The sequence below is a fragment of the Delphinapterus leucas genome, chromosome 3, assembly GCF_059928025.1.
Source record: "Delphinapterus leucas isolate spDelLeu-1000000601 "Yukka" chromosome 3, BTC_Dleu_Yukka2, whole genome shotgun sequence".
Lineage (NCBI taxonomy): Eukaryota > Metazoa > Chordata > Mammalia > Artiodactyla > Monodontidae > Delphinapterus > Delphinapterus leucas.
The window spans coordinates 120,068,841-120,081,248 of NC_143131.1; the positions used below are offsets into that span (position 1 = coordinate 120,068,841).

Genomic DNA, 12,408 nt, shown 5'->3' on the forward strand with positions numbered 1-12,408 from the left:
TGCTTCTGTGACATCATTTTCTCCTATCCTAACATTTCTCCTGTTTCAGGCCTTTTTGTTGTCTCCTTGATTAGGATCCTTGGTTCCAGGGCTGCTAATGGGTCTGGCTAGCACAGTGTAGAACCCATGCCCGACAGGTGCTTAATATATTCAGGACCTACCTGTTTTACCCAGGGTAATAGAGCCATGTATTGCTGACCCTAAATTTTACTTAGAAAATACAAGTCATCCATGATGCCATCCCCCACCTCCCCAGTAGCATCACCTGCTCTACTATTGGTCATTGGCATTCCAAGGAAAGAGAGAGAGTGATTTTTACCCCTTCCCTTGATTACTGAGAAACTTTTTTTAAAAGTGACCTACAGGAAAGTTACTTTAGAGGAGTAGTTCCTTGACTTGCTTATTCTCTAAACTGTACCTTTAAGAGAAAGTCTGACTCCTCATCTTCCCCCAAGCTCCCTAAAGTCCAAGCAAATCCTGAATAGACCAAAGAAGAGTCATTAAGCATAATTTTAGGTTGATTGTTGACAGTGTTGATAATTTAAAGAAATTTAATGGGCTGATTTCCTTCATATATTAAACTTTCATGGGAGATGAATTTATAGTACTTTGTAATTCATCATTCTTGCTATCTTACTGCTTACTGATAAGCAAAAAGTAGTGAGACTTTGGATGTACTTAGTGTATTTGGATCCAGTGTTTGGGTCATTTTTGGAACCTCTTGCAGAGAGAACTTTTTTTTTTTTTTTTGAGTTTTTCCTGCAAAGAACAGGTCTGTACAAAGTTCTCAAGCTGGCAGCTCATAAGCTATAGCTAGCCTGCCGTTGTGGTTTGTATGTTCCACAGTTATTTTCAGAAGTTTTTTTTTTGTTGTTGTTGTTGTTGTTGTTTTTGCGGTACGCGGGCCTCTCACTGTTGCGGCCTCTCCCGTTGCAGAGCACAGGCTCTGGATGCGCAGGCTCAGGGGCCATGGCTCACGGGCCTAGCCACTCCGCGGCATGTGGGATCTTCCCGGACTGGGGCACGAACCCGTGTCCCCTGCATCGGCAGGCGGACTCTCAACCACTGTGCCACCAGGGAAGCCCCAAGAAGTTTTTTTTTTTATTATTATTAGTTGTCTTCGCATGAAAATCAAGAATTTTCATGTAAAATACCTGCATTTTTTAACTTTTCAAAATTGAAATGTCTAGCAAAACTGACCTATATTCATTCCCACATGGCACCCATCCTTTGACTGGAGCTGGCTTGTTGATTTTGGTGCCAAACAGGATGATGTTGTGCTCAGTGCTGATGATTCTTGGTTACTGCCAAAAATCATTTCTATTTGAGTACAAAGAGTCTTCTACTCCTTGAGTATATTTTAAAATGTATCCAAAAGAAAGTGATTGCTTAGAGCTGGGGAGATGGGAGGAGGGTAGGAAATGGGGAATGGCTGCTTAGTGGGTACAAGATATTTTTAGGGGCGACAGAGTTCTAAAATTGGATTCTAGTTTTAACTGACTAAAAGCCAGTGAATCGTACACATTAAATGGGTAAACTTTATGGTATGTAAATTATATCTCCATAAAGGTGTTTTAAAAAAATGTGTCTAAGACTCAGGGACCATCTCTGGAGGAGGAGGGCCAGGAGTATGTGAGCTACCATTGGAGGGGGCTCGTCACCTTCCCCGCTGACTCCTAAATTAAGAGTAGAGAAATACAGTTGAGAATATGAGAATTGCTGTAAAGGTAAGGGGAGCCTGACATCTAGTGGACAACATTATGTACTGTCTTTGGAAAAAAAGCCCACAGCAAGAAAGGATGGAATTTTTTTTTTTTTTTTTTTGAGAAAAACAGCTTATAACCTCTCTAAAAAGAGTATATTATCTTGGAATACTTTTTTGGAACTCAGAAGGTAGCTTTTGGGAATTACCTGGTGGTCCAGTGGTTAGGATTCCGCCCTTTCACTGCTGTGGTCACAGGTTCCGTCCCTCGTTGGGGAACTAAGATCCCTGGAGCCGTGGGGCGAGGCCGGAGGCGGGGCAGGGGAGAGAAGGTAGGTTTTGATAATGCTTCTCAATGAGGCTTCCACATGTAAATGTTTGGCCCCATCTTATTTTTGTTTCCTTTTTAGACCACTTAGATTCTGAATGTGCAAAAGGGACTTTGTTTTGGCTCTTGAGATTATGTATTCTCATTGAGAAGTGGAAAATTTGGTGTGGAAATCCTTTGGAAATTTTAGAGGCAATTGTGTTTTGATAGCTTTTAGCAGAAAAATGATGAAGTATTGGTATCAGAAGGGGTATTTCTGGGGAGTGGACTTAATATGGGAATTATGAACTCATTCTTGACTTCTCTTTTTTAAATTAGGCTTTCTCCTGTTTCTCAGAGGATTTATCAATTATGCAAAAGTCCGGAAGATGCCAGAAACTTTCTCAAATCTCCCCAGGACCAGAGTTCTCTTTATTTATTGAAGGTATTAAAGAAAAAAACTTTACTGTGGTCCCAGCGTAATCATGTGATACATTGCAGATGACTGTTCAGGGTTAGGGGAGAGGGTACGCCCTGTGGCCGGGGGTGTGGAGAAGGTGAGGGAGCCGTGTCTTTTAGTTTCTAGTTTAGTAAGGGGTGTTTCTATGAAAAAAACTATTAAAAAAGGCAAGTTAGAAAAACTGCCGAAGGAGAAAACATTATCTCATGTTCAGACAATGCAGAAGAGGCTCGACTGGGACTCAGGGTCCTAGATCTTTGAATCGTGAATCCCGAAGCCACTGCTGCCTGCAGTTTTACCGGTTCCAGAGGACTGTAGCGAGAAGGAGCCTTTCAGGCCTGATCACTCAGCTCAGTTATGTGGGGCCCTAAACCCCAGAGCTGACAGGACCATGAGTACTTTAGGAACTCCTTTTGCCTGGCCACTGACAAGCCCATCAAGGCTTCCGTCTTCTCAGGTTAGTCAGAGAGGCTTTCCTGATCCCTTTTCTTCAGGTTCCCATCCTAATGTTACCATTCTGGTGGTAGTGTCAAACCCCAGGAAAGGAAGGGGAGGAAAGGGCCTTTTCCCTTGCCTAGCTAGAACAGGAGGACTAAGCCTTGCCAAGGCTCTTTGGTTCACCCATGGTTTTCCCCAGAGGCTGACTCCATCTTACATCACTAGCTACAAAAAGGAGGAGTTAGGGAATCTTGGGAAAGAGTACACCAGAGAGAGGCCTCTGGTTACAAGACCTAACCTTCGTGGAGTTGACTCTTTGTTACTTAAGACTGTTGAGGACAGGTGGGACCAGGCTGGTTGAAGGCCTCAAGCAAGGATTTGTGAAGGTTGTAGCAGTTGAGATAAACCTGAAATGATAGGTAGGAAGTGTAAATGATCGTGGAAATTGTTGGGTGGGGAAGCATTTCAGAGTCACCTAAGGCCAAGCGTTGAATAGGAATAGAGGCAGAGAAGTTACGGAGCTGGCTTAAGGGACAGCAGTGTGATTGTAGCATAAAGGAGTGTTGAGGATTAAGGCTGGAAAGCCAGGCTGAGACAGTGTTCTCAAATATCTTGAGCACTAAACCCGTTTGCAGTGGAAGTGTTGAACTCATAGAGCAGCCCTTTAAACCCAGTGATGTGTTGGCTCAACACAAGGCTGACTCCATGTGAGCATCAGTTTGTTCTGTATTTGCTGTTGGGTTATCATAGTTTATGTAAGTAATCATATGCTAAGAGTGTAGTTCTCAGTTTTGAAGATTTGCGGTGGTCTCAGAATATATGCTTCTAGAAAAGAAAGTACCGTATTTAATTTGCCAGGTGGTGAGATGGTATTGAAAGTTTTTAAGCAACAGAATAATGTGATGAGAACTTCTTAAATGAAACAAAAATTTTTTCAAGCATGGCGTAATAGTAATAACTAATGTTTGTCGACTTTTTGATATATCAGATAGTGTAGTAAGCACTTTACATGTATAATTAAATGTTCTTACATAAGTAACAAAGGTTACAGTGACAGATAAGCTCAGATACACGCATGGTAGAGTATATTCATAAGGCGTTTCTTATAAAAGTTAAAGAAAGCGTGGAAAGAACTTAGGTTCTGTTGGTTAAAGTCAGTTTCTTCAAAGGAGTGTGGACTTTTATTTGAGAGATAATTTTAGCCGTTAAGAATACCACTTGTGTATATGATTTTTTTTTTTTAAAAGAAAGGGAATGTTTTGTTGCATGTTTAAAATGTCCTGAGTGGTGTGTCCTGAATTTGAATTCAGTTACACAGTCTGGGCACAGATGGACACTGACACCACTGGCCTAGGTCCTAATGCCTGTGATGTGCCTGTGTTTGTGTCTAGGACATCCTAACTTTAAGAGGCTTGTCAGATATTTTGTGTGGTTTTATTGTAGTTAACCATTGTCATCTTTCTTCTTCCTCTACATATCTGATTATAATTTGTAGTTACTTCTAAGCCCTAGGTTTAACTCTTACCTACCATAGATTCAAAAGTTAATTCTTGGGCTTCCCTGGTGGCGCAGTGGTTGAGAGTCCGCCTGCCGATGCAGGGGACACGGGTTCGTGCCCTGGTCCGGGAAGATCCCATGTGCCGCGGAGCGGCTGGACCCGTGAGCCATGGCCCCTGAGCCTGTGCATCCGGAGCCTGTGCTCCGCAACGGGAGAGGCCACAACAGTGAGAGGCCCCCATACCGCAAAAAAAAAAAAGTTAATTCTTTGGGGTCGCCACAGTTCTTCTTAGGATGAATGCTTGAAATCACCTGCAGATTTCCCCTAATCCATTGGTGCCCAACATATCCTGAGGGGACAGATTCCTCCTGCCCTCCCTCCCTCCCTTTCTTCCTTCCTTCACAGATTCTATAGGTCTAGTCTAATGGCTTTGAATTTCTAAATGGAATGAGGCCACACCTCTGTCTGTTCTCTTCATTCTTCAGTTAGAAGGCAATTTCAGGCTTTATTAGAGGATGCATACATTCTTGCTTCTAATACATGACAGGTTGACATGACAATAGAGGTTGAGAGAAAGCCTGAACTTCTCAGTTTTCCTGTATTGTTAGGGACTTGGAGGGTTTTTTTGTTTATAAAATTTGTTATTATTGTTTTGATTTTCTAAAACTTCTGAAATGCTTTATGGGTATATTCTAAATGTAAAACAAAGCATCTTTAGGGTTATGAGTTGAAGTAGGCAGCCCTTAGTTAAGTAATAATGCTGTTGGAGGGGTAAAGGGATATTATAGACCTGGTGTTTTCTGTATTTTGGAGCCAGAGGCCTTACAGTGCTTTAGGCATTGTCAGAGACTTAGAGGTATATGAATAAAGTTCCCCAGTGGAGGGCATAGTAGGGTTTCTTTGCTTTCCTGTCTGACTTTGATATCCTAGTTGATTTGAAATTGTCCCAGACATGCCCAGAGGATTCAGAGCTCCAAATTAGGGGTTTAGGGACTTACAGCAGCATTTAGAATTTTAATGACTTCCTTACTAACTTTCAGTATCCCCAGAGGGAACCCAAAAAGCTGTAATACCTCATGGGACTGAATTTCCTTTGTCCATTTGACAGGGGTAAGAACTGTCCATCCAGATCCAAAAGTAGAATGTTTTCTTTCTCTAGTTCAGAGGAAATTTAGTTTAATTTAGTTTGAAGATGTACTAGAAAACCATCATGTAAGGTGTGAAGATTTTCTTTTCTTTCACTGAGACCTTTTACTTTCTTTACTGGAGGTATCACTAGTTAAAAGCTAGCTGTGGGCTTCCTTTTTGCCAGAAAGCCACAGGTAGGGAATTTCTAAAATAACTTTGCCATAGAGAAAAATAACTCAATTCCCGTGCTAAGATCTGGCACTGTACTAGAAAAAAGTGTAAGAATAGTGACTTTTCTATTTAGGCTGCCCAAAGTATAGTGTACACACACACACACACACACACACACACACACGCCGTGAAATGACCTCAAAAGGCCTTCTTTCTAACCAGCCAAAGTAGATATTACAAGAGTTGAACACAGGGCAACTCTCAGGTTCCCTTTCAGAACTTATTTATAAGCTTATAAAGGAAATTTGGGTTCCTGCCTCACAGCAAAAAAAGCCAGAAGGAACTGCTAGAGCTGGGCACAGTGGCAGCAAGAAGTGTGTGACTGTGAGGAAGCAGGAAAAACAAAATGTTCCTTCTATGTTGTTTAAAAAGAAACAGATACCTTTTAGAAACGTCTTTATCTGAAATGGTCAAAAATGTAAAATGTCCATACTTTATCTTATTTACCAATGAACTGGAAAATAAATTTTTATGGAGTACCACTTCTTTTGATGCTGCCAGATAATTGAGGAGCTAGTTATAGGAACTGTAAGGTGGTAACACAATTAACTGATAATCTAACACTACTGCAAAAGCACTTGTATATGTGAAGTATAATGGATCTTAAATTTGTTACTTTAACCACATCTGAAATAGGAGGGAAGAAAATTTGTAAGCCCTCGCGGCATTAATGAGATAGGGCCCTTCATAATTAAATAGTGATTGCTGTGACCTGGTGAGCTATACATATGAGGCATCAGTTATCTTCTTAACTTTTTTCCATGTAGTGATAAGTGTTTTCATTTCCTTTTTTCTATAACCTTCCCCCTCCTTCTTAATACGTCTTTATTTTTAATTCACCTCAAGTTAGTTTCACTTATTTGGACTGTGTTGTAAAGTAGCAAGATAGTAGAAAATGTTTCCAGAGGAATTTTTGCTTAAAAAAAAAAAAAAATCACACAGTGTCCTAGAAGAAATTGTTGTCTTCCTCTTGAAATTAAATGATCTGTAGGCTGTTGGATTCCTTTTGTTTCTGAAGTGATCTAATCTAAAGTTTAGTAATGATAGCCACAGTCCCTAAAACGTGGCATTCCATCACTGTTTTTGTAACAGCTTGTGAGTCAGGTTGATCAGAACAGGCCTCTGGGTCTTAGAGAGCAGTGAGTGCCTCTCTAGCAATCTTTTTCATTTGGAATTTGTATGGTGATTGAGATCACCCATTAGTAACCTATCTAGGACCTCTTAATGGATTTTTTTTTTTAATTATAGTTGATTTACAATGTTGTGTTAGTTTCAGGTGTACAGCAAAGTGATTCAGTTATACATATTCATACATCTATTCTTTTTCAGATTCTTTTCCCATATAGGTTATTACAGAATATTGAGTAGTGTTCCCTGTGCTGTACAGTAGGTAGGACCTCTTAATGCATTTTTAATGTTTGTTGGGTGGCTCTGACTTTGAGGGATCCATTAAAACTAATTTGCCCCCGTGGAAGCAGCATGAACTAAAGAAAGTGGCCAGGTGAACTGTATCTGAACTGTATCTCATATTCTTGCAAAACTCTAGTGTTTTGACTTTATAGTAATCATTCTATCAGTTTTTATCTGTTAATGGAAAGTGATAAAACTGAATTTACTTAGGCTTGTAATGAGTGTAGCTAGCCTCATTGCAAAAATCTCTTATTTGACATCTGTCTACCAATTTTCTTTTTGGTTCTACTTGCCCTTCAGGATTCCTTATATTCTTGTGTCTTTGTCCCTGCACATTCTGAAGTCTCCATGAAGAAAAGTTGCTCTTACGTCAGTATCATTGGTTTACTTCAAATCAAAACACCAGTGTCAGTGAATTTGGGGTTTGGGAAATATTAAGTGTTCAAAAAGAACATGTTGATTTCCTCCAGTGTTGTAGCTTTTCTGCATCTTGCCAGCCTTTTAAAGATGTATACAGTAGTCTAATTAGAAAAGATACAGAAGGGCTGCTTGTGGCTTTTACAGTAATTTGGAAAGATGGAAAAGTGAGCTAGGGGCCTATGTATGAGCCCATCCAACTCTCTTTCGGTGTAGGGTATCACAGTGTAGTTTCTCAATAAATATTTGTTAAGCTGTTAATATATCTCTTTAGAGTATTTTTTTTAGCAGTAATACAGGGAGTTATTTGTATTTTTTTCCATTATTTCCATGAGAACCAAACCAGTTTATATGCCAAAACAAAAGTGCCTTAGAGTATTAGATGAAAACTGCATTTAACAAAATAGATGGACATCATTTTGAGAGTATTTATTTTAGTCATGTATATTGCTTTTTTTAAATTGGGGCTATATACAGTCCCCCCACCCCGAGATACATGCCCCAAAATGCAGTCACTTTTTTTCTAACTGATTGGAAAAAGTACTTGTGGTACCTGTGAGTTTATAGTTGTTTCCTAACTTTGCCCTGCTTCAAGTATAGACTGATATCACTGGCATCCTTATTGGAAATCTTCCTCGTGTGAGATTTGGCAGAATTGGCAGGGTAAACAGCTTCGAGTGTGTATGGAAAATTACCTATGCATTTGGATTCTACTGTCTTTGTCCCCAAATTTCAGTCATTGCTGTTGAGGTTAAGTGTAGGATGAAGTGCTACTTGAATTCTGTTCTTTTGTTAGGAGGTTTAGAGAGAGAGAGAGAGAGAGAGAGAGAGAGAGAGAGAGAGACCGACCCCTGACCTCATGGGTTTTAAGAAAGCATTCAAGTTCTCTCTAGTTCTACAGTCCTTTATAACTTTAAGAACCAAAAATGTAACGTTTATTGAATACTGTGATGTCAGTGTATAGTAATCTTAAAGCTATGTAAAAATGTACTTCTTGTGTCTCCAGACATCCTGCCTTCTTTTGTGACTACATCCTTCTTTTAGCCAAAATAACAACTTAACCAGAGTTTCAATATTCAATATCCTTCTCTGGCAGATGTTTTCTGGCAGAGGCCTTCCTGCATTTATGAATTCTCTCCCAAGAAGCAAGAGAACACCTGCAGGAAGTGAATCAAGAGGCGGAACACAGAGGAATAATCACCTGCTTTAAAAAAATAAAGTACTGTTGACAAAGATCATTTCTCTCTATTTGTTCCTAGATGTAAAATTTTAATAGTTAATGCAAAATTCTGTAATCATTGAATCATTAGTGGTTAATGTTTGAAAAAGCTCTCGCAATCAAGTCTGTGATGTACTAATAATGCCTTATCTATTTGTAGTCATTTTAAATAGCATGAGCCTTGTCCCTGTAGTCAGTAGGGGGCAATCTTGCTTTATTCATCCTCCATCTCAAAATGAATTTGGAATTAAATATTTTAGTGTAAGATATGTACAATGCTGGCCATTTAAAAAAGGGGTTTTCTCAAAAGTATAACTTTTGTTATGACTGCATTTCTGCACATAATCCATTTTGCTGTTAAAATTAATCTAGAAATTTATTTAATTGTACTGTGAACACCTAGAAACAAAATCATAGTGCAAAATACATTTAAGGTGTGGTCAAGAATATGTTCTTAATTGGTAAATGATAAGCATTAATTTTTTATAGTCTGTATTCTAATTTTGCTGTACCTTATTCTGTTGTGTACCTAAGGGATTGTAAAGGTGTTATCACTGTATAAAATAGAAAGGACAAGGACAAATGCAGCATAATTACTAATAAAATGCAATTGGTGATACTTTCTGTGATTAGAATCCCTACCCCTTTTTTTTCTTTTTCTTTTGTCTCCTGATGATTAGGCCAGGGGCTAGGAGTAGGGAGGGGATTAGGTACTAGGAGCAAAGAAAGAATTAGCTTGGAACTTTTGAGATTATCCCTAACATACTGTACTACTTGCTTTTACAATGTGTTAGCAGAGACCAATGTGTTATAGTGTAGAGTGATGTGCTTTCTACCAAGTGGTATTCACCCTGGTTTGGTATGTTAAAGCTGTAAATACAACAGAACATTAATAAACGTCTCTTGTGTAGCAACTTTTGCTGTGGATTAGTGTTTAATATCTTGGTTTGCACTTGTTAATTGCTAAGGCAGTTTTTTCTAATCTTCATATAGATTCATACAGAATCATTCAGTAAACAAAAAAGAAATTGGTCTTGGTCCAGTTTTTCAGCAGGGGAAGTTTCTTTCATATCGTACTCAATATATTCCTTAAAATATATTAGTTCTTCAAAAGATAATGGGTTAAAATAGGGAGGAATTGTAGAGCTCTTAAATCATTCTGGAATCCCCAATTATGCTTCATTTTTTAGACATAATCTCAGATAATTTATTTCCAATGTTCTCTGCGTGTTCCCTGCATTTGCCCTTTTTCTCAGGTGAACACAGCCAACTGGTTTAAGTTCTATGAGCATCCAGCTGAAGCTAACAATGTCTCATTCCTCCTGATTTCTATTTTTGTCTCAATTGTGTTAAATTTAGAGACCAGTGGTTCTTACAATATCAGTCATTTGATATTTTCCACCTCTTCCACTTATTCAAAATGTGAAGAAAAAGATGTAGCAAGATGGTCCAATAACTACACAAACCAGCACTAGCTTGGTATGATAGCTGCATATTCATTTATCTGCTGCATGTGAACATCCAGGATCAGCTTAGGAAGTCTGTTCAGGGGTGTCAGTATGTAGTGCACAGAAGTGTACATTATTTGAAAACCAAGCAGGAAAACAGTGCCTCCTGGATCAGCGTTTCAGTGATCATTCATTCTAACTCGTTTATTGATTACTATAAGTAATAGTATAGTATGTTTCTGTTTAAAAGTTATATTTTACAGTAGATTAGTGGGGCGGGGTTTGAAAGTCTCTGAAGATTTTTTATATTTTGAATTAGATTATACCAACAATATAGTTTGGAGGAGTTTATAGCCTATCGTGTTCTATGTTTCAGAACGAAGTTCTCTCTAAACAGTCTGAATAAATTTGGACATGTACAACAGAGAGAACTATTTAACTTATCTTACAGGACCAAATAGAGGGGCCCTAAATCACATGAACTAAAACATTGTAGTCTCACTTTGTGTTTATTCTTTAGGTCCTGTGCCTTATTTGGCTTTGTGTATTTGAGGACTGAAATATTTGGAATTCTTATTTCTGCATATTTGGTGGTCCTTAAGACTCTGTCATATGTAAACCTACAGTTTGCTTTGCTTTAAAATTAATTAGGAAGGTGATTTCTCTCCTTTTAATGTTCTAAAGATTAAAGTCTTTGTAGATATATAAAGTTGGTACCATATGTTGCCCAGAGTCCTTACTGTTAGGGTGGAAATGTTTATCCTGCACTGTTACTTTTTATTTTTGTCTTTCACTCTTTTCTGTCTCCCTTTGGTAGGTTCATTATTAAGAATAACCCTTTCAGATAAAGGAGGAGTGTTTAAATTATTTGAAAGGGGATACTGAGGAACCACTGTTATTTGCGTAAGGTTATGGAATAAACTGGCTTTGACCTTGGGCTAGGGGACAGTTGGGTCTCATCCATGACTACAGAGGTAGGTCTCTCATGTCTCTTACTTGTTGCTGCCATTTGGAATGATACAAACTAAGTAATCTGACTTGAGCTGTGTCCCACTGTGAGTCATTTGTAACCCGGGTGAAATTTCTTTTCACCTTCATTATATTCTTATACTATGTTTAAAGGAAGAAATAACTCCTGAAAGGGAGTTTCAGGGCCAAGTGATAGTTCAAGTTAAGTGGTTGCCTGAGGTGGCAGGGTTCTAGGTGAGAATCAGGAAAAATATACACAGCAAATGGAGTGTTGGCCTCAGCTTTGAGTCCAACCCTACCACCTCTTCTGGATGTCTGACCTTCTTGAAGGGTTGGAATAGTAGATGTTGAAAAATCACTTGGTCCTGATGATGCTGGTAAAACACCGATGATCAAATTTTAACTTAAAACATGCCAAGAACAGACATAGAACTGTACGTTATGTACAGTATGAGGGAATAATTTATGAAAAAGTAATGTGGCCCCTACTACCTACCTGAATCTGGTTCTTGGTGAAACCTCAGTGATGAATACAGGAAAATCATGTGCAAGATGTAGCTTAATAATTTTCAGGTTCTGCTGATGTTTTTTAGCTCTTTAGATTTTCACCTTTTCAGGCTTTCTGAAGATGATTTGAAGGGTGATGAGAGGCATAACAAAATGCACACATGTTTCTGTAGATGGTTTGTGGGCTTAAAAAAATCTTGTTTCACATATCTTTAAGCCTAAATAGCATTTATAGTCTGTAAGGCCGATGAGGTGGGTGGAGTGAGAGCGTTTGCTAAACCACCAATACTAAAGGTAGGCACTCGAGGTTTAACTTTCCCTTTGCATATACGGTATGCTTTTGTACAGTGGATGGTTGTACTCGTTTAGAGCACCCACAAAAAGTGCTCTGTGACAGGGAACTTCTGTGTATTGGTTCTCTGTAGGCTCTGCTGCTAAAATGGAGGACATCTCAAAGAAAGACACCAAGAATTCTTGAAGGGGAGGATGAGTTCAGGCTGAGCGTAGAAGACTTTCAGGAGGAAAAGAGTTACAGAAACTAATTTTGTGTCATTCTAAAAAGGGGCTCTTTTATTACCCAGTTTACTTCTTACAACTTTCTTACTTACAACTTTATGGCCTATAGAAAGACCCGCTCTTTGGACAACCTAAATGGAGAGCTGTCCTCCTGAAGG

The 12,408-nt window shown here is 38.9% G+C and overlaps 1 protein-coding gene across 3 annotated transcripts in view; it reads left to right on the forward strand.

Annotated features, from left to right (window-relative positions):
- The window catches only part of NDFIP1 (Nedd4 family interacting protein 1), a 50,681-nt gene extending 40,957 nt beyond the window's left edge, over positions 1-9,724 (forward strand). For 2 of the 3 annotated variants that reach the window (XM_022589980.2, XM_089909427.1), the window contains exons 7-8: positions 2,349-2,454; positions 8,688-9,724. In XM_022589980.2, the coding sequence (XP_022445688.1) occupies positions 2,349-2,452 (104 nt within the window). In that variant the 3' untranslated portion in view covers positions 2,453-2,454; positions 8,688-9,724. The remainder of the gene's footprint in view (positions 1-2,348; positions 2,455-8,687) is intronic. The other variant, XM_089909426.1, reaches the window with a different exon arrangement.
- Positions 9,725-12,408: the final 2,684 nt, after the last annotated feature.